The sequence below is a fragment of the Pyrus communis genome, chromosome 9 (genome assembly GCF_041283825.1).
Source record: "Pyrus communis isolate YQ-2024b chromosome 9, ASM4128382v1, whole genome shotgun sequence".
In the NCBI taxonomy this organism is placed as follows: domain Eukaryota; kingdom Viridiplantae; phylum Streptophyta; class Magnoliopsida; order Rosales; family Rosaceae; genus Pyrus; species Pyrus communis.
In genome coordinates, this window is record NC_142573.1 from 28,313,002 (window position 1) to 28,336,709 (window position 23,708).

At 38.2% G+C, this 23,708-nt stretch overlaps 4 protein-coding genes across 7 annotated transcripts; 3 read left to right on the forward strand and 1 right to left on the reverse strand.

The window, feature by feature from the left end:
• The first annotated feature begins 71 nt into the window (after positions 1-71).
• GLB1 (nitrogen regulatory P-II-like protein) lies at positions 72-3,426 on the forward strand. Its single transcript, XM_068479291.2, has 8 exons — positions 72-342; positions 497-542; positions 741-768; positions 1,794-1,881; positions 2,051-2,118; positions 2,235-2,304; positions 2,865-2,900; positions 3,031-3,426. The coding sequence occupies exons 1-8, from the start codon at positions 156-158 to the stop codon at positions 3,093-3,095; spliced, it is 588 nt and encodes a 195-aa protein (XP_068335392.2). The 5' UTR covers positions 72-155; the 3' UTR covers positions 3,096-3,426.
• Positions 3,427-4,460: 1,034 nt separating this feature from the next.
• LOC137739803 (ADP-ribosylation factor 2) lies at positions 4,461-6,859 on the forward strand. 2 transcript variants are annotated; one of them, XM_068479518.2, is made up of 7 exons: positions 4,461-4,646; positions 4,919-5,074; positions 5,204-5,274; positions 5,937-6,056; positions 6,205-6,323; positions 6,408-6,489; positions 6,593-6,859. In XM_068479518.2, the coding sequence occupies exons 2-7, from the start codon at positions 4,927-4,929 to the stop codon at positions 6,596-6,598; spliced, it is 546 nt and encodes a 181-aa protein (XP_068335619.1). In that variant the 5' UTR covers positions 4,461-4,646; positions 4,919-4,926; the 3' UTR covers positions 6,599-6,859. The 2 variants fall into 2 exon arrangements, with proteins under 2 accessions (XP_068335619.1, XP_068335618.1); XM_068479517.2 differs by lacking the exon at positions 6,593-6,859 and having other exon boundaries at positions 4,470-4,646; positions 6,408-6,531.
• Positions 6,860-7,681: 822 nt separating this feature from the next.
• LOC137738642 (galactinol synthase 1-like) lies at positions 7,682-9,558 on the reverse strand. 2 transcript variants are annotated; one of them, XM_088700016.1, is made up of 3 exons: positions 9,027-9,558; positions 8,393-8,807; positions 7,682-8,302 (listed from the first exon to the last, which is right to left on the reverse strand). In XM_088700016.1, the coding sequence occupies exons 1-3, from the start codon at positions 9,398-9,400 to the stop codon at positions 8,045-8,047; spliced, it is 1,047 nt and encodes a 348-aa protein (XP_088556142.1). In that variant the 5' UTR covers positions 9,401-9,558; the 3' UTR covers positions 7,682-8,044. The 2 variants fall into 2 exon arrangements, with proteins under 2 accessions (XP_088556142.1, XP_088556141.1); XM_088700015.1 differs by having other exon boundaries at positions 9,071-9,364.
• Positions 9,559-15,726: 6,168 nt separating this feature from the next.
• Positions 15,727-22,257, forward strand: LOC137739559 (coatomer subunit delta). 2 transcript variants are annotated; one of them, XM_068479170.2, is made up of 12 exons: positions 15,727-16,027; positions 16,781-16,852; positions 17,155-17,194; positions 17,894-18,117; positions 18,731-18,973; positions 19,082-19,256; positions 19,813-20,117; positions 20,484-20,682; positions 20,766-20,919; positions 21,397-21,459; positions 21,553-21,649; positions 21,988-22,257. In XM_068479170.2, the coding sequence occupies exons 2-12, from the start codon at positions 16,850-16,852 to the stop codon at positions 22,075-22,077; spliced, it is 1,593 nt and encodes a 530-aa protein (XP_068335271.1). In that variant the 5' UTR covers positions 15,727-16,027; positions 16,781-16,849; the 3' UTR covers positions 22,078-22,257. The 2 variants fall into 2 exon arrangements, with proteins under 2 accessions (XP_068335271.1, XP_068335272.1); XM_068479171.2 differs by having other exon boundaries at positions 15,879-16,020.
• Positions 22,258-23,708: the final 1,451 nt, after the last annotated feature.

Below are 23,708 nucleotides of genomic sequence, written 5' to 3' on the forward strand. Positions count from 1 at the left end.
AAGAGTCCAAGCCCAAGCTGCAATTGCATGAAGAATCTTCCACGCGTCGTTTTCAAAGCTATTTCACTGCCTCGGCAGTGAGTAGACTCGGTACCCAAACTGGGTTCAGTATCACCGAAGCTTTTGGTCTGCTTTTTGCCTAACAGTTGACCAACATGGCTACAATGGCGAGTGCAGGCTTGCTTAGCCCCCTCCATTGCCACCTCAACGAGCTTCCGCTTTTGGGTTCGAGCTCCATCAGCACCAAGCTCGCAGAATTTCGGTTCTGTCAGCCCACTATCGCTCTAAAGCACGCAAGAAATGCGTCCATTGTTCCGGTCGTACGAGCGCAGAGTTCTTCTGGTTCGTCTTCTTCCCATTTTGTGGAAGAATGGTTCATGGGTTTTGAATGTTATTGCATATTCCATTCAAATTATGATTTGGGTGTCACGGATTTTAAATTTTAAATTTTAAATTTTGGCATGGCTTCTGACTCCATATTGTTGGTTGCTCGTAGGTTATGTCCCAGACTCCAAATTTTACAAAGTCGAAGCGATTCTGAGGTGCGGAAACAATTCACTCATCTGTTTGTATATACATTGTTGTTGGTTCTTAATTTTGTTTAGGTTGATTGTTTATAGCTCTGCATGTCTGCTGTGCTTTTTTCTTCATTTACTTTTGTGTGTGGAATACATGAGGTTATGGGTTTTAATTACATCTAATTATTTCTTAATCTTTGCTATGATTATGGGACGAGCTAGGCCCTGGCGAGTGTCGCACGTTTCTTCGGTAAGAACTGTTGAACCTTAAACACAGCTTACTGCATATTAATTGGCATTGCATTTGGCATTGTCATAATAAAATTAGGAAAGCAACGGATTGATTTTTCAATTTTTTTTTTTTATTGGATAGTAGGAAGAATAGCTCTGTGTTTCGAAGCCTGTGTAGTTATCTAAGCACCATCCCATCTTCTTCTGCAGTTGCCTTTAATCCTTTTTACACACTCAAGTCCATTTGCATATATCGAACACATAGTCACGACTGATTTGGATTGGAGCTCAAACACGATAAACATTGAAGGTTAATGAAATTCTAATCTAGAGTGCCATTGATGTCACTGGACCTAAATTTTGATTGCGGTTTGGCCTGTAGTGACATGTCAAAAGATCAATTAGTAGTTGTTAGTTGTACCGCTATACAATTCATTTCTGGAATTTAATGAAAATTATTTGTGACTGCCTCACTTAGTACCTATCAGTAACTTTTTGGCCAAGTTTCTGACTGCTCTCTGTATGCATTGCCTTGATCATAGTCAAGGCAAGATAGCTTCTGTCTTTTAATAATACTCATGCTATTCTCGGAATTTTTGCCACTCCTTTCCTGTCAATTCATTACATCCATGGACCATGAGGCCTCTGTTGGGGACTGGGATGCTATGCCAGTGGAATTGTCCATGGTGCACTAAATAACGTCATTTGCTTACTAAAAGAAATGTAAAAGCAAAATGACCACTAGAAATTGAAGAATTAAGATGTTTCATGTGGTTCATATTTCATGAACTTATCGTAAGAAGAAAATAGGGTTATAGTCCATAGTAGGGTAAGAATTGTACCTGATTTTATCCTTTCTTTTAGGTTGCACGTTTTCACATGTTTACTAATGTACAGAATTGTTGGTAGCTCCTTGAGATAATAGCATAAGCATTACTTTGGGTTTCTGGAGTCTACAATCTTTTCCTCTGTCATTTTTCTAGAGGTCCTTGAGATAATAGCATGAGCACTAATTTTTTGTCCCCATCCTTTGCGAAATCGAAGGCTCTGCTGAAAATTGGAATTCGTGGTGTTACTGTATCTGATGTTCGAGGCTTTGGTGCTCAAGGTGGTTCAACAGAGAGGCAGGGTGGTATGTTCTTGCTTTGGCATGTATATTTTCTCTTCATTTTAATTAAATCTAGCAGATGTTTTGGAAACACTCCCTACCCATTATATCTACTGGTACTTATTTATCATATCATCCTACTCTTTTCTTATATTATCCTTCATAATTTCTTCCTTTTTTATTACTTTGTTAGGCTCTGAATTTTCTGAAGACAATTTTGTTGCTAAGATTAAAATGGAGATTGTAGTGAGCAAAGACCAGGTATGAAGAGTCTGATTGATAATTTTAGTTCTATAATGCATTCTTTTTGAGATATTGATGCTCAGGGAAAAGGGATTGAAAATCCCCAATTGAATCCTGCTCTCATCACTTCATAGGTTGAGGCTGTGGTTGACACAATAATTGAGGCAGCCAGGACTGGAGAAATCGGCGATGGCAAGATTTTTGGTTTGTCTCTAAACTTGTTCATTTTCAAACTACAAAGATACAGTCTACAGTTAGCACCTAAGCAGGTTAAAATAAAATTTTAATTAATAATTATTTCTTTGACATATATAATTATTAATTTGTGTTAAAAATGATGTACACTGAATTCAAACTATACTTTGACACCTATATAAGTTAGCTTATTTTCAGACAATTATGTCGGTATACAGAGTTGTTTGATGGATTCGCACCTTTCCATTTTGTCACCTATAGATGTTCTAAGAGATACACTACCCTTCCAGAATTAGGGAGGGTCATTAGTTTCCACTATATATCATTTGTGATGTCAGATACTAAGGTCACATAAGAGTTTTAGTGAAGTTGTACTTTAAGGTCAGGTTGGTAGGACAAGTAGCTATTTTGGACAAGACTGATCATTTGCCAGAAATCTTTATACTCCGTATTTATGCAATGACTATGCTAGTTACATGTAAAACTTAAAACTCAAGGAATATATCATTTTCTGGCCTCTCCAGTGAGTTTTCATCAAACTTTCTAATGAGGTTTTGTATTTTCTGCAGTGGTGCCAGTCTCAGATGTAATCAGAGTTCGCACTGGTAACATTTTACTTGCCAAATGATTTAAGTTTAAGATGATGGATCCAGTTGTTTGCGTGTCTCTTTGGATTGATGATTGCTCTCTAGAGTTCACCTAAATTTTTCTTCTTCTTGCATACGTCATTTTCAGGGGAGCGTGGAGAGAAGGCGGAGAAGATGACAGGAGGGCGGTCTGACGTGTCCTCCTCTGCTTGAGTGAGATTTGACGAAACTTGATGAGTGCGACTCTATTCAACCCCCCATCCAATCTCCCCCCCTTGTCCGTTAGATCTTAGAAGATTAGTGCTTCATTTTTTGGAGTGTATGCAGTGATGGAAGAGTAGAATAAGGTGTAATACCAGTCATGTAACTTCTATCTTTTATCAGAAGGTAGAAAATAACCCGGCAGTTGTTTCCCCTCTTATTTATTAAATAAAGTAGTGAACTTATTTACCGATGAAGAAGAATTTCTTAACAAAAATATGTGGGTAACTTTGTCTCTGTCTTTGGAAGATGAATGCTATATAGTCTATGTGAGCTTGTTTTACTTGTCAGTCAATTAATTATGCAAATGCGCTTCTGGAAGGAAGCTAACAAACACAAATCTACGACCGGAGGAGGCCGAATGCCGATCTTCTTTTGAATATATCAAGCCTGATAACTAATGAAATCGACACGCTTACTTAGCCGTGCAATCTGCTCGTAAACGCCCAGCAGTAAGGTAAGAGTCTGCTCAAGGATTCCAGCAACAGCAATGTCAGAAGCTAGCTTGTGGTTGAGCTGCTAAAGGGGTTTAGCTTAGCCATTCAATGCACAAATATGGAGACGAATTGAGTGAGAGATGATGAGAGAAATAAGAAAAAATTCTTCAAATTATTATCTGTGATCTGTGTTATACAATACACAAAAATTGGAAGATGAGTGTTGCAATGTTCAACAAGGTATAAAGAAAATCAGTTAGTGGTTTAGCTACGGCAGTTTATATTTAGGATGGTTTATTGTGCTACAAAATAAAAACAAGTTGAAAGATACAAAGTTTTATTGTCGTTGTTGGACTAACAAAGTTGAACAAATGCAAAAGATAAACTAAACTGAACCAAATCGAATCAAACCGTTCATAACTAAACCCGGTCGATCCAATCTAGAACATGTCTACCCCTATCTAATAAAAGTATTTATACTGATTTGATATCCTTCCTTCCTCCCCCATTGATAAATGATGGAGGTCATTAAGATAAAGCCTAGAATTGTTTGAAGGCTATCAACGAATCAAACGACAACAACCAACTTCTTTGAAAATTGTATTCTTCCTCTAATCAAATTTTCAAATATTAAAACGTAAGTAAATAAATATAAAAATTTGGTGCGGTCGGTGACGTCTCTCTCCTTGTTTCGAAAAATTTTTAGTTGTGACGGAAATACGAATGATATACCATGTGTTTTTATATAAATAGTGAAAATTTTAAAATTTTAAGTTTTAAGTTATTAACATTTTAACACATATATCACACAATTTATATAAGGATAGATAATATACTATTTCCTGTGACGGTCACACTAAAAAATCTCGTCCTTTCGGTCCATGTATAAATTCAGAGACAGATCCTTCGTTCCACGTATAGCGTGAAATATAGCGTGGGTATCGGTATTGCTGCGAAGGACAGCCCTTCCCCTTCTTCTTAGAGACGCTCATACGCCTTAGAGAGAGAAACCACCGCAGATCTACTCTCTCTCTCTCTCTCTCTTCAAATTCTCCATCTTCCTCAGGTAACTCCAATTTTACCCTTCCTTCTTCTTGTTCTCGTCGGATCTGTACCCTCCACTGATTTTTACATTTTCGTTTTTTATGTGCCCACTTGCACGAATTTTCGCCATTTGATCCGATCTCCAATTTTCTGACTTTTTGTGTTCCGATCTCGAATTTTTCCCGAAATTGTGATGAAATTTACAAGATTTAGACCCTCATTATGAATGTGAATGCTGATTGATATATAGATATTTGAAATTTTGGGTTGGATTTTTTTTATCAAATTTTGAAGGTTCGAAAATGGGGCTGTCATTCACGAAGCTGTTCAGCCGTCTGTTTGCGAAGAAGGAGATGCGCATTCTGATGGTGGGTCTCGATGCGGCTGGTAAGACCACCATTCTCTACAAGCTCAAGCTCGGCGAGATCGTCACCACCATTCCCACCATTGGTATGTCAATCACTTGCACAACCGATCTCCTCCTTGATCTTGATTCATCACTCGATATCGGTTGTTATTTATCGTTTTCCGTGGTATTAGTTGTTAATTGCTTTGAATCATGGTGAATTATGTGATTAGGATTCAATGTGGAGACTGTGGAATACAAGAACATCAGCTTTACTGTGTGGGATGTCGGGGGTCAGGACAAGGTATGGACTCTTTTTCTTTTTAACTTATTTAATTTTCCAAAAATTTTACTTCTTTCAGTTGCAATTGAGTTCTGGTAAATTTTGGTGAAAGTTGAATCCTGCATCTGATTTACATAGTTGAGTTTGCCTGATGAAAAACTAAATTGTGTAAAACTATAGCAACTCAGCAAGTTTGGTGCCATGGCCAACGTGAAATTTATCATCTCCGTGATTGTTTTGTGTGAATTATTGTTTTAACTATTGATAGAATCTTGGAGGTCAATTGGTTCTCAATCCTAACCTTCCTTTATAATCGACTAGTTAACGAGCCCACTCAGCGCATACCATTTGTCTTCAATCGTACAAGCTCATCAGTTAAACATCGATGGGGTCAGGACATGCTATTATTTTTTGGGATTGTTTCCCCTTTGGACTGTTTTATCTTTTTTGGGCATACATGTTCTCCATGATTTTTCTCTTTCAGAATAATGCCCAACTAAATTCTTGTTCCTGAGGATTGTTTTTTTTATGAGTTTAGCGGAGAAATTATCCAATATGTGGCTTACAAGTCACATACTGTATTACTTCTGCGGTTTAGGTCATTTCTCATTATCAGTTAGGTGTTATTATAGCTGCTGAATTTTCACTCTATTGTGTGTTGATATTTTGTATTGTCTTTCCAGATCCGACCATTGTGGAGGCATTACTTCCAGAACACACAAGGACTTATCTTTGTGGTTGATAGCAACGATCGTGACCGTGTTGTTGAAGCCAGAGATGAGCTTCACAGAATGTTGAATGAGGTATGCAACTTCTTATTCTAATTCTAAAGAGCGGGATGAAATATATAGCACAATGAAAACTTGTGCCACTTTAATTGCTACATATTCATTTCTCTTCTTTTCTTTCTCCTTTTCATTTTGATCATTAACCATTGCTTGTATTTGGCAGGATGAGTTGAGGGAGGCTGTGCTTCTTGTATTTGCAAACAAGCAAGATCTTCCAAATGCCATGAATGCTGCTGAAATAACTGATAAGCTTGGTCTTCACTCCCTCCGTCAACGCCACTGGTAAAACCGAATGTAGCCTTTCTCTCAAACTCGCTCACAAACACACCCCTCCTTGAAACTAACTTTGTAAACTACCCTTTGCAGGTATATCCAGAGCACGTGCGCCACTTCTGGTGAAGGACTGTACGAGGGTCTTGACTGGCTCTCAAACAATATTGCAAACAAGGTGGACTCATGCTCTCATACATTTTAAGTAACTCGATTGTTCATTATGGTTTCCGTTTCTGATTTTGGTTCTGATTTTGGTTTTCCGATGTTACATTTTGCAGGCATAGATGGCTTGACTTGAATTTTGTGTAGCGCCGATTCTGCTGTAATATGAAGTTGACATTGATCGGTCCTTGGTATTCTGCATTTCTCTGCTCTTAAGTACCTGTTTTTACCATTTTTGTGTTTACTTTTGCAAACAGTTCCTTTTCTTCGACATGTAGTTAAGAATAATTCATAAATTCTCAATTTTACGCCCGGTATTAGCATAATAGCTTTGTTTCCCCCCATTGTTTTGTGAAATGAAATAGCTGCTATCTATCTGTTTATATTTTTCTCGCTTAAACCAAATTCAAATCAAATGGATTTGGGAAGTATTGTTTGGCCTCTGAAATTATCATCTGATTTGAAGTTATAACAAATCACAAATCCCTTACTATAATAATGTATGCAGGGGCGTTGCCCAAATGTTTATTCTTTATATTAGAAAGGGTCGAGTGATTGAAACATAAACTTGTCATAATTCTAAAACTAATTCCCCTCTCTTAATTAGTGTAGCCTCAAGAGTAATATCACTTGTAATAAAAAAGATCGTGATCATTTGGGTGTTACACGTATAGGATCATGCCTCCGGTCAGGTTTGTCTTCACAAAGACATCCGACGCATCAAATCATGGTAAGCAGACTGGTATATACTTGAATACGTTGCTTATCGACGGGATAAGGAGAAGGGTGATGCTAGATGCCCCAAATTTAATGCACAAATTTGGTGTTCTTAGCATTATTCAGTTGAGAATTTTTGGAATTCAAATATCTTAAATGTCTCGGACTAGGCCATCCACTGTAGATGGTGTGAGATTAGGGACACCGAAAAAGTGTTTTACAAACCTTAATTTGAAAGTTTGGTGCAGTTGGTTAAGAACATACTCTCTCAAGAAATAGGTTTTATAAAGTTTGGTTCTCAGCAAAGGCAAATTTGAACAACGTTATTGCTAGCTCATTGTAAAGTTTAGCTCGATCATTCTTTTAATGTAGATAATATCGATTTGTTATTAAAAAAAAAAAAAAACAAAACAAAAAGAGAAAAGCAAGTAGCACACATAAACCCAATACATAGGGTTTAACGAAGCGTTTGCTAAAGAGAAAAGAATGTAGAGTGAACAAATTGATTTGTCCTACTAATAAACATATACTTCATTAATTAACCATTTGCTCCTCCATAAAAGGATGATGGATTACATAAATGGCGTTTTCTCTCTCTTTCATACAAGATTATCAACACACCTCAAACCTGAGCAGGTTCATTTAACAAACCCAAAAATAAAATACAAAAACCAAAACCAAAAGCTGCTTACATTACTCATTCCTCATTCCCCCGATCGATCGACCCCAACATGTATTGGACCCAACTTCCAATTAATCACCAATTAATCGGGAAAAAAAAAGGGAAGGAATTCATCTAAATATTTCCACTCTCTCGTCTACCCCGTAAATGGATGAACGGTCTTGATCGACTAAGCCGCTGAGGGGGCTGTCACGCACTGGACCGCAGCTGCTTCCGACAGAGCCTCCATGAAAGGCTGCATGTTCACCGCTTCACCACCTGAAGCTGCTGCTGGACCCACAACTCCTCCTGCCCCTGCTCCTCCAGCTGCCTTCTTGTAGTCCAACGACTCGTCGTTGTATATATCCCACCATTTCTTCACCACCATCTTAATGTCCTCCCTCTGCATGTTCTCCTCCTTCCCCGTATACCTCCACGGCTTCGATCCCTGTAACAATCAACGTACGTATATTAATCAAACCCTACAGAAAATGTGACACCTCGTATATATGTTAAATCAAGACTAAGTAATACTTACTGCTGCACAATAATGAACGACTTTAACTTTGTCTAGCTCCACATTCTCCGGGTGACGCCACAGCATGGCCAGGACCAAATTGTAAACCAAAGGAATTGGCTTGTATATTTTCCGGAAATACATGTTTAACAAGTCCTGTTCTGCAAACGGGGTCGGAGGGGTCCCTCTGAGAGTCCTCAGAAGGTCATAGTAGGTCTCGAGGCCGGGCTCGTACACGAACATGCCCGCGTTGAAGTAGAGCGACGGCGGTGGGCCAAGCTCCGATGTGGGCCACTGGACCTTCTCCGGGCACTGCTGGCAGTACCCGATTTGGTATTGCGGCGTGTGACTCCACGTTTTCTCACAGAAACAATCCATCACGGCGTAGAAATGTCCATTTGGCAAGTCAAAGAGGTGGCTTCTCGTACTCCACAAACTACAATATTAATGAAATAAAAAAAAAATTCAGAAGTGTCGTATTCGATTCACCCTCATCGTAATTTAGATGAATTCGTACACATTAAGTACAACTGAAATTTGTTACACATGTTTTTTTTATGGAAAAACATGAGACAAAAGTTTTCTTCGGTTCCAAGACAAGGCTGCCACGTGTAAGACCCAGAACAACCCAAATTCTACGTGTAACAAAAAGAACACATAAACGTTCGAAGCCACGTAAGCAAACTGAAAAGAACGTACCTCCCAAATCCGCAGCTTCGAGTAGTTGATGACGTAATAGGCCATGGCGAACTGGGTCTGGTTCTCGGGTGGGTAAACGGGTTCGATCTCACGGATGATGCAACCCTGCGATTGAAGAATGCGGCGGTGATCCTCCGGGACGTCGGGCAAGACTGCAACGACCAATGGGTACGCTGCATTGACCTTCCTCAATCCCTTGGCCAACCCGACGACGCCCTTCACGTAGTCGCCGTTGCCGGCCAAGAAAGTCACGTACGCCCGACTCGGTAGGGTGGCGGGTTTAGTGAAACCCGATTTGGGGACGCTGGTGGGGACGAGTTCGGGAGCCATGAGTGATGACGGTGTCCAAGGGAGAAGGGAATTAGTGTTTACAGAGGAAGGCCTTGACCCTTGGGAAGATAGAGAGAGAAACTAGCTGAGCCCGATGAGAGAGAGAGAGAGAGAAGGCAGAGATTGGGATGTCGTCGTTTGGTGGTGTTGTTGGTTGAGGGGATGGAGGGGGTGGAAGGGGTGGAAGGGGTGGAGGAGGGTTTAAATAAGGGTGGGAATCAAAGAAATAAATTTGTCTGAGCGAAATTTGTGGAAAACTTGTCAAACCTTTAGGGGCGGTTATGAGGCTGATGCCGCACACGTGTCCATCTGGAGGGATCCTACGGTTACTGGGTGCAACTTGAAAGTTCTGGCATGGGATCCCTATTCCAAAAGGTTCTAAAAGTTCTGGCATGGGATCCCTATGCTACGGTTTAATGATTTCTCTTCATTTAGAAGTGAAAGGTTTTAGGTTCGATTCTCGTCAAAAAAGAATTTGAACCAAATTATTGCTAGCCTATTATAAGGCTACGACCACATCCTCCCATTTACCTTATATAATATCGTTTGTTAAAAAAAATAAAATTCCATCACGTTGGAAAAATAAAAAACATTCCAACAATCAAGTTTGTGGTTGATATTGTAAAGTAGGTTTGCCATGTCATAAGTGCCATGAAATGAAATGCTAAGACGTGTCATGTGTGGCCGAAATCGTCACTCGTCAATCCTCTTGAATTTTCATCTGAAGCTTGGATTCTTTTTTTCAAGGGTTTGCGAACAAATTACGAGCACCTCATACTCATACGTAGGAGGGAGTTGTAGTAGGTAAATTATACACATGCATGCATGCATGCAAGATCAAACAATAAAACTCAAAATATTACATACCACCATTGATCACTAGAAAGATTTGAAAAGAAATTCTCTCACTAGAAGTCGGAAAAGGAACCCATCTGTCACAAACTTGAACTATGAGGGCCATCCGTGTTAGAGTTTGATTCGGTGAGTGCTAATTGAAGAGAGAAAGGAAAATAACAGAAAATAGAGATGAATATGGATGGTTCTCTCTCTGCAAAATCGCAAAGGGAATGTTCTTCTTTCTATTCCTTCTCATTCTCACACATTACACTGCATAACGGTTAGTTATGCATCTAGATTCCCACCATTATAACAGAAAATGATCTTAGCTACACATCTAGCTAAGTTCAAGGATCATTCCACATGTCACTTAGACAAAATTACAATATGAGCCCTACACTCGGTAATTTTAACCAAAATGGATACACAACTAAATACAAGGCCTTATTTACTAAATTCAAATCAACTCAATACCAATACACTAACACTCCCCTTTAAGTTTTGAGCTGATATGACTCCAAGCTTATCTCTGAGGTAGTTGAACCTTTCCTTTGGTAAAGCTTTGGTAAAAATGTCTACCACTTACTCTTTGGTACCTTCTATCAATGTGTTTTGTCCGCTAATGGAACATTGGATTCTTAGTTATTGAAATTGTAGATGTATTGTCACAATGCAAAGGAGTTGCTTCTGTTTGTAGCTCCCCAAAATCCTCCAAAACAAACCTAAACCATATGGCCTGAGCTATGGCTTCCAAAGCACTTATGTACTCAGCCTCTGCAGTGGAAAGAGCAACACGAGAACACTCCACTTCCAAAAGAAAAAGTATAGCCTAAGGTGCTCTTGCTGTCTTCAATTGATCCTCCTCAATCTCTATCACAAAATCCAACTAAGACTGCCTTCTTGCCTTTCACATACTCCAAATCATAATCTAATGTTCCTTTAACATATCTGAGCATTCTCTTGGTTGTCCTATAGTGCTTATTTGTAAGGCAATGCATATATCTAGCTAGTAAGCTAGCTGCATACATCACATATGACCTTGTAGCAGTGAGATATAACAAACTTCCCACAATCTTCCTATATTGCTCTTCATTTGCTGCACCACTTCCATCATCCTTGCTTAGTTTTTCAGTAGCAACAAGAGGGTTAGAGACAGATTTGCACTCACTTAAGCCAAATTTATTCAACAAGGAAGAAGCATACTTCCTTTGATGTATGAAAATGCTCGAATCTGTTTGAATCACTCACATTCCCAGGAAATGATGGAGAAGTCCCAAATCTATCATTTCATATTTCACCTTCATGCCTTCTTTGAATTCATCCAGCATCTCTTAATTGCTTCCAGTGTATACTATGTCATCCACATATATGGATACAATTAGTATATCTTTCTCTCCCCTTGTCTTAGTATAGAGAGTTGCTCCACTCAAGCTTTTCTCAAACCTACACTTAGCAAAATAGTTGTCAATCTCTCCATACTAGGCTCTAGGTGCTTGTTTAATCCATAAAGAGCCTTATGCAATCTATAGACCTTGTCTTCCTTGCCATTAATCACAAACCCCTCAGGTTGGTCAACATAAACCTATTCCTGCAATTTTCCATTAAAAAACACAGATTTAACGTCTAGTTGGTACAACTTCCAGCTTCTTTGTGCAGCAAGAGCAATTAAGGTTCTGATGGTATCCAGTCTAGCAACTAGAACAATTGTTTCATTAGAATCAATTCCTGGTTTCTGCACATATCCCTTGGCAACCAATCTTGTCTTGCTCTTTTGCATTGAGCCATCCAAATTCAGCTTAGTTTTGAACACCCATTTAACTCCAATGACTTGAATTCTTCTCAATCATTGACAATTATTTTTCCATTGCCTTTATCCAGAACTTATCTTGTGCAAGTTCTTTATATTTCTCAGGCTTTACAATGCAAAGATTGCACTGAGCTAGAATATCACTTATATTTCTCTACTTCACTAGGGTATGATCATAAGGCTGTGAAATCTATCAAGACTCATGAGTGACATTTTGTTCTTCAGTGCTTGAAAGAGTACTGGCACTAGAGGGACTTTCTTCAACTTCACTCAATCTATGTGAACTCTCACCAATCACATTCTCAGGTTGATTTTGAATATAGCTCACAACAATAGAATTTTCTGAGTTTTCCTTCCAATTCTAGGATATGGTTTAATAAAAAACTACATCTCTTGACAAAATCAACTTTTTAGTGCATGGATAAAATACCTTGTACCCCTTCTCACATGTTGCATACCCCACAAACACACATTTGACACTCTTTGTATCGAGCTTTTGTCTTATCTTAGTTGGTACATGCACATAATAGAGTGATCCAAACATTTTTTGATGACCAATATCTGGTTTTCTATCACTATAGGCCTCAAATCGAGTTAGATTGCCAAGAGCTTTTGTAGGTGACCTATTTAAAATGTAAACAATCTTATGCACAGCTTCTGCCCACAAGAAATATGGCATGCATTTATCATGAAGCATTGCCTTAGCCATATCTACAACTGTTTTTTTTTTTTCTCTCCACTACTCCATTTTGATGTGGAGTATATGCCATAGATAGCTGCCCTTGAATTCCTTCAATCTCTAAGAACCTGTCGAATTCAGTTGACACAAACTCACCCCCTATGTCGCTCCTTAGGCACTTCACTTTGAAACCAAACTATAATTCCACCATTGCTTTAAACTTTTTGAAACAATTTAAGGCCTCAAATTTGTGTCTTAGGAAATAAACCCATGACATCCTTGTGCAATCATCAATAAGAAGCATAAAGTATTTGTTCCTAGCAATTGATTCATTTTGCATGGGACCACATAAGTCAGTGTGTATTAGCTCCAGTGGATCACTTGCTCTTTTGGGAACCAATCTCGATGTTGTTTTCCTAATTGACATCCTTCACATACACCATCAATATCTTCTAGATGTGGAAGACCATGCACCATATCATTTTCTCTAAGCTGCTTGAGACTCTTGAGATTGAGATGACCTAGCCTCTTATGCCAAGTCCATGTACAATGAGTGACACTTGTCTTTAATGCATCTAATCATTATACATTAAAGATAGAGGGTAGCATATGTTCTATTTCATTCTTACTTTTATAACCAGACTATCAATTGATGGTCCATCAAAAACACTGCACACTTTTCCTCCAAATAGCAAGTAATATCCATGCTTATCCATCTGACCAACACTTAGCAAGTTCTCCTTCAACCCAAGTAGGTACATCACTTCTTTGATATATTTCCTCCCTTCAGTTGTATCAATCACCAAAGATCCCATTCCTACCACATTGGCTAAATCACCAGTTGGCATTTGCACTTTTCCTGCCACATTGGTTCTTATATCAATAAGAAGATTGACATTTCCTATCATGTGGTTGCTACATCCACTATCAATATACCAATTTCCATTCACCCTTGCTTCAACAATTGCACAATTAGCATAGAATAGGTTATCAGATAACTCCATTTGATTTGCACAATTAGCCTTTTGAATAGCCTTACCTATAGTGCACTCCCTAGCCCAATGTCCAAACTTATCACAGTTGTGACATCTGGATTTTCCCTTATATATGCACTCACCAAAATGAAACTTTGAACATACTTTGCACTAAGGTTTTGTCACTTCTTGATTCATGGAGGATGAAGAATTTGCATTCTGTGCAGGACCCATAAATGGCTTTTGCCGAAACTTAGGCTTTGAATCCCACTTCTTACCTTTTGCATTCTAGTTTTTTTGAGACTTAAATCCACTAGATTGAGAATTACCCCTATTCTGCTGCCTTTTTGAACTCACAAACAAAGAGGAAAATGCCTTCTCAGTGGTATCCACAGTGTGCATATCAAAACGTTGTTTCTGGCTTTTCAAAATTGCCACAACCTCCTGTAATTCAATAGTTTCTATATATTTTGTGTTTTCAATCACAAGACAAATGGGATCATAAGGTTTGCTAAAACTGATTAAAACCTTTTGCACAAGTCTTTCATTCGATAATACCTCACCAAACGTCTTCATTTGATTAATAAGTTCATTCAAGCGAGTAAGGTACCCATATAATGATTCATCATTACGCATTCTAGTATACTCAAATTCACGTCGAAGATTTTGGAGTTTAACAGACTGTACCCACCATGATATTCTCCATATAACAAATCCCATGCCATCTTTGCTAAATCTGCGTTGGCAATCCGGGGAAATATTTGATCGGAAACTGCACTTTGTATAATACCCAGAGCTTTTGCATCTTGCATATACACAGCCACAATTTTCTCATCGTCTTCTTCTTCTGAACTCCCTTCAACCTTCTTCTTTTTTGAATCTGAGGTCGTGACCATTTTCTCAACCAATTTCCATAGCCCATGTGATTTGAAGATCGTCACCATTTTGATTCTCCAGAACTTGTAATTTTCATCGGAGAAGATCGGAGTCCTCATTTCAGAACTTCCAGATCCAACCATTTTCTAGCTTAGATGGTACGAAAACAACTAGAATTTGGTTTCTATGGAGTTTCAGCGACTTCACTTGAACCAGAACGAGCTTGAATGTAGCTTGATTGCTTCAACGTTGATAACGTCAGCTTCACAGTTCACGCCATATCTCAATTGATCTAACCTGGTTTTGAGGCCATGTTAGAGTTTGATTCAGTGAGTGCTAATGGAAGAAAGAAAGGAAAATCACATAAAATGGAGATGAATATGGATGCTTCTCTTTCTGCAAAATCGCAGAGGGAATGTTCTTCTTTCTATTCATTCTCACTCTCACACATTACACTGCATAACGGTTAGTTATGCATCTGGATTCCCGCTATTACAATAGAAAATGATCTTAGCCACACATCTAGCTAAGTTCAAGGATCATTCCACATGTCACTTAGACAAAATTACAATATGAGCCCTACACTTGGTAATTTTAACCAAAGTGGATACACAACTAAATACAAGGCCTTATTTACTAAATTCAAATAAGCTCAATGCTTATACACTAACAATCCGCTCACATATCCTCCCTGTACCCAGTGAGCACCATGACACCTCACTGCCAACACTTAATCTCTGAAACACCAAATAACAACACATCACTTGTCCTCCTTAATCAACCACATTTGATGAAATTAACCCTCAACACTGACATGCACAACATCAACATAAAACCTAGCCACTGAACTGGGCCAAGCAGAACTTTCCACTATCTTTTCGGGGAAGAGAGGCGCCCAGAAGATGAACTCCTTATTTTAGAAAAGCTAAAAATGAGAAAGAGATATGAGGGTAGAACCCCTAGATCGAACTGGGCCAAGGAGTGAGATTCTCTCCCTTCTTATTTCTATCCCATTTCCTTCCTTTCTTTCACACTTTGTCTTTTATCTTTTGTTCTTATAAAATATCTATATAAGATATTGACGTGATTTAATCGTAATTTTAAAAGGACCAGGATTTCATCTACCTTCTGAGTCCACGACACGAAGCCTCACACAAGAACCTGGTACGATACAAAATGTATAACATGTGCACGGGAGAAATTCGTTAGTTGTGATGTTTCTTTTGGGCTGTTCGTTTTTGGGCTTGGTCATTATTGACCCCAAGAAAAACAAAAGTACTTTAAAACGTTTGTTGCCAAGTTGCCACGGTGATTTTAATCTGATTGCCGTATTACGCACCCCCACAGATCCGAACTTACATTTCTCTGCTGCAGGCTGCGCTGCACAATCACCTTCCTCACCTTCTCCTCCTCCTCCTCCTCCTCGTCATCTTCTACTTCTCCGTCGGTAAGAGGTTAGATCTCAAGACCTTGATTGATTTTGTATTTTGGTAAATTTTGTGTAGAGTAATTGCGTTGCATTCCAAATCTGTGGTTTTCAAATGCTTTAGATCTGCTTCATTTTTCTTGCGTTTTGTCGGCGGAAATCGGTGTGGGAAGTTTAGGGTTCTACTGCATCGCTTGAGATTCTGGTGATTACGGTGTAGATCTTAGGTTGATCATTTTGTTTGATTTTGTCTTGCCTCTTTTACATTGCGTGATTTGATGAAATACAGTTTCAATTGTGATTTTTCTTTCAAGAATTCTCTAATTTTGCTACCCCATCTGATAGTATTGCATTTATTCGTCAATGTTTAGGAGTAGCGATAAGGTTGCAAATTGTGAGGAGGTATAATTTGTTGGATCGGATTAACAAACTTAGTTTAGTCAGATTTTGGAAATATTTAGTTTGTTGCGTGAAATTGCCTCTCAATTCTGTTGTATATAAATAATTAGAGGTGCAATGACTAGATCCCATGCAACCGAGTTTGGATTCGAGCCTTTTGATTCGTATAATTGAGCTACTGATTTTGAAGGTTCACATATATGGTGTCTCACTTGGTGTTGAGTTCTGTTTGCACGCATGCACATGTGATTTGGAATGATGCAAACATTGTGGGAGAGCACGTTGTTTTGTTTCGTTCTGTTTCATACTTGTGGTTCATTTTGGTTTTGTTTGTGATTATTATTCTTAATTTTGTGACATTCGTGAGATTTTTCATGTTTAGGGTGTGCCCCTGCTATCTTTGTTACTGCCTTTGAGTTGGTGGCTGTCGATAATCTTCGAGTTAATCAAGATGGTAATATATTCAAACGTTTCTTCTCAGTTTTCCATTTAATTTTTTAGAGTGATGATCTTAGTGGGATAATGATAATATGTCTTTGGTAATTGGTGTTAGTATAGTGCATGCATTTTACCACTCAATATGAAAAGGTATTGTGGATGCAAACATAACTGAAGATGCTGAAACTAAATATACGAGTTTAATTTATGTGTAACTGCATGAAGTTAGTAACTTTGTAATACATTGCGTTGTTAAAATGTATAAATTTTGCTTTCTTGGAATATCTCTTCTCATTCCCCCCTTCATTTGTAATTCAGGTTGTGCTTGCTGCTTCCATTATAAGCAAGTCTGGGAAAGGTGAGTTCTGTGCATATTTTCTTATTCTTCTGTGAATGGCTGGTGCTTCAAAAGAACAGTTCTTCACATTTTTTGTTTGTCTATTCCTAGTTCACACAAGGAACTCTTAAGAATTGTGGATTGATTAAATATAAGAATGACACTGATTGAATTAGGGATTTGATGAACCCGTAAAGTGGTTTGAGTTGTGTCTCATGTCCAAGTGCAGTAAGATTAAACCAGACGTTAACAGTGGTCTTTTGTTTCATTTTGATTCAAGACTTTTGTATCATCTTGGTGATGGATAGAGACAGTGGGTTTCTTTGGATCTCTCCTTAGAGGAGCTAGGTTGGGAAGCTGCAGGAATGGCAGATATTCAGGCTTTTATGTTCTGTTTTAAAATTGTTGTACTTTTGGCTGAGCTGATATAACATGCGCATTCTTGTTACTTGATTTAAATATGTACTCACTTTCTTTTTCTTATGGATGAGTTGTTATAACATATGCATTCTTATCCTTTAGCTACACAGTAAAGACTACGGAATGTTTAGTAGGGTTTTCACGTGTTTATGTGTTCCATCTATATCAAAAGCTGTCAGTGACCCATTTACTTACTTTCGTTTTAACCTGACTTGCTAATAACTAATTTGTTGAAATAGTGCATATTATTGGAGTTGTTACAATTATTTTCTATAATTGGTTTTTATCTTTATTGTGCAGTGCTTGTATCTAGACAATTTGTGGATATGTCTCGTATAAGAATTGAAGGTCTTCTTGCGGCTTTCCCTAAGTTGGTTGGCACTGGCAAACAACATACATATGTTGAGACAGAAAATGTGCGCTATGTTTACCAGCCAATAGAAGCTTTGTTCTTGGTACTTGTTACAAACAAGCAGAGCAATATACTGGAAGATTTGGAGACTTTGCGGCTACTCTCTAAACTTGTATCCTTTTTTCTCTGGCATATGAATATTTTCATCTTCCATTGGTGACTTAACTTCTTGGACCCGTGAACCATTACTGATTTTGTAGAATTATTAGTTTGTTTCCATAATCATGAATGTTAAACAATGTTTGCATGGATCTAGATCCCATTTTTTGTTTTGATTCATTTGCTGATGCCTTCATTTTAATATTCTCCTACTACACACGGGAACCATGATCTATGTCTCTTATCTCAATTCATGTTACTTGGAATTCTTGTTCTTCAAAACTGGTTTCTTGACATGCCATGATGTGTGAAGAAAAAAAGTTAAAATGTTAAAAAGTATAAAGCTCGAACTAGGGCCAAAGTATGTACGATATCTTTTAGCCATCTATGTGCTTGTATGCAAGTGCTTATGCTTTTATGTACGCAAGTGGTTATGCTTTTATGTATGCATGCATGTTCCTTCAAGTTATACCCAAGCAACCCAAGCAATAATTGTAACTGGTGCATGGCGATCCCATTGGCAAATTTCGGCCATGAGTTGTCTTTGAGCTATGCCTTTTCCTATTCTGTATATTTGTGTTAAATGCTGGAAAGAACTGCTGAGTTGATTCCTTAATTGTTTTTAGGCACCTGAATACTCTTTGTCCCTAGATGAAGAGGGTGTATGCAGGACAGCTTTTGAGTTAATTTTTGCTTTTGATGAAGTCATCTCTCTTGGGCACAAGGAAAATGTGACTGTTGCACAGGTGAAGCAGTACTGTGAAATGGAGAGTCATGAAGAGAAACTGCACAAGCTTGTGATGCAGAGCAAGATAAATGAGACCAAGGATGTTATGAAGCGGAAGGCTAGTGAGATTGACAAAAGCAAGGTATTTGTTTAGGGTCTTGTGATTGTTCCTTTACTAGTTTAGTGCTTTGCATAGTTATCTAGTCTTGCAAGCCTCTGATCTCATAATACTGTGTCATATTTACTGCAGATTGATAGGGGCAGAGCTGATAAAGGCGGATATATGTCCTTACAGTCAATGGGATCTGGGAGAATTGAGAGTGCGTTTAGTGAGATGAGCATATCCAGTAGTGGAAGTGGCTTTGGAGGTGGTTCTGGTTTCGGATTGAGTACTGATATTGACTCATTTTCCACAAAGACCAAAGGTTTGTGTTTATTGTCTGCCTGAATTGTGTAGTCCATTCTGAAATCAATTAGTTGTGGTGATGGTGGTGTGTAGTTTGTGATTTGAAAATTTGAAATTCCTGTTTGATTATGATGTGCATAAACTTGTGATCTAGTTCCTTGATGATAATTGAAATGCTACATTTGGTAAAGCTCATATTATATAGTCTGTTTAGGAAAACATTATAAGTTCATAATGTGCGAGGTTGCTTTTGGCCACCATTGTACCTTTTACAGTGGATTGAGCAGTTATATTGTATAACTAAGACCTATTTTCACCATGTACACTTCTAATGTAGGACAACCAAACTTGATTTATTTATCCTACTAGCAATAGGATTTAAGTTAGTTAATTAGGACTGAGCTTTTAGTTTCTTTAGAAGGATTAGGAGTTGAAGGCTATATAAAGCCCAGTTCTACTTTGTTTCTTTATTCAATCTGGTGGATTCCAGAGCTTGTGCTCTTGGTGTGTTTTAAGTTTTTGACGCTGGTCTAAGGCTTTTCTGATTATTTCTCTGGATTTACTTCCATCCTCAGGTCGTCCACCGTCGTCTGCTACTGCTCCTCCAAAGGGTTTGGGTATGCAGCTGGGAAAATCACAAAGGACCAGCCAATTTTTGGAGTCCTTGAAAGCAGAGGGAGAGGTGATTCTTGAAGATGTACAGCCAAAAGCAGGCCAGTCTAAATCAGCTGCCCCACCTCTAACTGATCCTGTCACTTTGAATGTTGAAGAGAAACTTAACGTAACCCTTAAACGTGATGGTGGATTGAGCAACTTTGATGTTCAGGGGACATTATCTCTGCAAATTCTTAACCAGGAAGATGCATATATCCAAGTCCAGGTATTTCATCACTATCCATCATGTATTACCATGGGCACAATCGCACAATCTAGGTAGTATTGTTGCAGCATTCATAATGATGTGTCATATGTTTAAGTCACATATCTGGCAGTTGCCTTATTTGAAGACTAGGTTTCCTTTGAATCTGATAGAAACTTCACACTGATGTCCTTGCTGTTGGGGACTTCTATAGATATGCCTATTTAGAATGTTGTCCTTTGAAATTTGTTTTCATTCTGATTTATGGAAAATCTAGAGTGGTGATCTGTTTTTGGTTGCGCTTAATAAGCTTGTAGGATAGGTCCAATGTTTTGTGTCACTGAAATGTGTTTTGTGACTGTCATTTTTTTTTTTTTTTTTGGTCAGATTGAAACTGGTGGAAATCCTGGCATCCTTTTCAAAACACACCCTAACATGAACAAAGAGCTATTCTCCAATAATAACATTCTAGGCCTAAAGGATACGTCTAGGCCTTTTCCTACTGGTCAAACTGGTGATGCAGGAGGTGTTGGTCTTTTGAGATGGAGAATGCAGACTTCAGATGAGTCAATGGTGCCCCTAACAAGTGAGTTCAATTGTCTTATCATTGTGGTGTATGATTTTTCTCATGTGCCCTGACCACCATTTATCAATCTATCTCCGTTGCAGTCAACTGTTGGCCCACTGTTTCTGGGAATGAAACTTATGTCAACATTGAGTATGAGGCTTCAGAGATGTTTGATCTGAGAAATGTTGTTATCTCAGTACCTCTCCCAGCTGCGAGAGAGGCTCCACGAGTAAACCAGATTGAAGGTGAATGGAGGTAAGAAAATTCATCTTATTTTTTCTTGTTTACTCTGCTTTTGGAACCTAAAATTACAGCTACACATAACTGAATGTGGTTATTGTCCTATGTGAATGTAGAGGAGGGGTTATTTTCTGATTGCTTCCTTACATTAAACAATCATGATCCTAGGAAGTATAAAAAAAACATGGCCTGGCCTAGTTGCATTAATAGGAAGGAAAGAAAACTTTTTAATAAACTTCTTGGTGGAAGTTCCCAGGAATAATAGGTAGGTCTGATGCCTACTGGAAAGAACATTTGTATTGTTTCGCATACGTAATCCTTTTGTATAGATGTTGGGCACAGATACTAAAATGGAATGGAGCCAGAAGTAATGCCGAATGTCCCTGCTTCCATATGACAGGATGGTTTTCCTCATGGAGCACAAGGATTTGAACATTCTATGCTTCTTTGGAATCTATATTGCTTAAATTTGATATCACAATTGTATTACAGATATGATGCCAGGAATTCAACGTTGGAGTGGTCCATACTTCTTGTAGATAACTCGAACCGCAGGTCTGTAAATGCTGGACTGATTCTTTTGGGCTGTTACATAATCTTTATGAACTAATATTAATGCAATTGTCATCCTTCTTGAATACTTGGCAGTGGGTCATTGGAGTTTGTTGTTCCCCCAGCCGACCCATCTGTATTTTTCCCCATTTCTGTGTGCTTCTCTGCCACCGAGACATTCAGTGACCTGAAGGTACAACAGCTTATACTTTGTTGATTCCATTGTCTTGTACTTTGCTCCGTGTGATGGACTTAAAGAACCTCATTCTATAAGTATAACTACTTGATTCCTCTGTGGATGTTTTACTTCTAGACTTGGTGAAGTATTATATAATGCTCTAACTTCCATCACACTGCCAAGAACTCACTGCTTCACACGCCACTAACACTTAGGCATGAGCCTTCGATTGCTTCGAACCTGATGTTATGCCATTACCATCAGCTGCGTTGGACTTACTTTGAGTAGCATTAAGGGTAGTGGATATGAAATAATTTAATTGAAGATGGTGACGTTTATTCCTTTTTGTGCAGGTTTTGAACATTATACCTCTGCAAGGTACAGCCCCTCCCAAGTTTTCTCAAAGAACGCAGTTGATCACGGAGAATTACCAAGTGGTGTGATAGTGTATCTGCAACTAGAATACCAGTTTCTGCAACCTTATTTTTGGAATGGATTAAATTCTGAAACCAGCAGGTTTCATTTTGTGGTGTTTTATTTTCCATTAAATTTGAGATGAAGGGATGCCAGACTTTGATATATTTTTTTTTATAATTTGAAGCTATGAAATGTTGTTATATAAACTACAATCGCAAATTCTTTCATGTTATCTAGTGCTAGACAAGAATCGAGACCTAGAGACCACGAGTGGGAGATGAGTCTGACGTTGAAGTCTTGCTTTGGTGTTTGTTCATATTAACAGAATTTGGCATGATACTTTGGTACTGGTGTGATGCCTTGTTGAATGCAAGTATTATTTCTTGTTATATTGAGCCAACTCCAAGGACTTTCTCAAAGTAACCATTCACTTAGAAAACAAAGCCAAAGCTAAATGTGTCATCACATAAAGAAATGATGCACTCTTTTTGTCCTCCTCCTATGCACTCTTGTTTAATCACGACCATTGTTTTCGTTTGATTTATTCAATCTGATGGACAAAAATAAAAGGGTTTTTAATCACAAATGGTTCCTAAAATTGATCTTCACTATCAAGATGGTTCTTGAAATTGAAAATTAATCAATTTAGTCTTTGAAAATAGGTGTCGCAAATTAATGTGGTCATTCCGTCACAATTCTGTTAAAAATTCTGTTAAGTGCTGATGTGGCACATAAATGGGTCATATAAGTTTTTTTTTTTTCCTCTCACAAATGGTCATTGAAATTGACATGCGACATCAAAATGGTCCCTGAAATGAAAATCGGTCAATGTAATCCTGCAAATAAGTGTCCCAAATCAAATTGAACCTGGGTTGAATTGAACCTGGATCAAATTGAACCCATCTTTACACACTTCAACACGCTTCACCAAATTGAATCTGGATCGAGATCACCTTTGGTGACTATTTGGCTGGTTGGTGATGACTTCTAGAACATCACCGTTAACATTTACGCGATCAACATCCTCACAACCTTAATCTTGGAAAGCTTGTTCGGTGCTTCCCTGGTGGTTTGATGACTCAAACAACGGCGAGGTCTGCCTTGAAATAATGAGTGGTTATAACCGAGGTGCGTCTATTGTTGGTTGAAAACTATTTCCAAACCCCTCTTAGGCCTTGGTTAAGCCATGTGCCTTTGAGAATTTATGGAAGAGATCTTTTTTTGGAGTAGGTCCTACTACAAGTCTATAAGAAAAAAAAAAAAATTATATTGTGCACAAAGGTATCTAGACAACTTTTTAAATTAATTATTAAATTCACATCAACACATAACAAATTTTTTTTTTTTTTATAAAGTTGTAGCGGCATGATCATATTGATTTTTGACATCTATTTTCAAGGATTACATTTATTGATTTTCAATTTTAGGGACCATTTTGATGGTGTAGGTCAATTTCAAGACCTATCTTGACGATATAAGTCAATTTCAAGGACCATTTGTGATAAAAATCTGTAACTATTGTGGGGCCCATTTATGTGCCACTTTAGCACTTAACAGAATTTTTAACAAAATTGTGACAAAAGGATCATACTGAATTGCGACATCTATTTTCATGGACTACATTGATTGATTTTCAATTTCAAGGACTATCTTGATG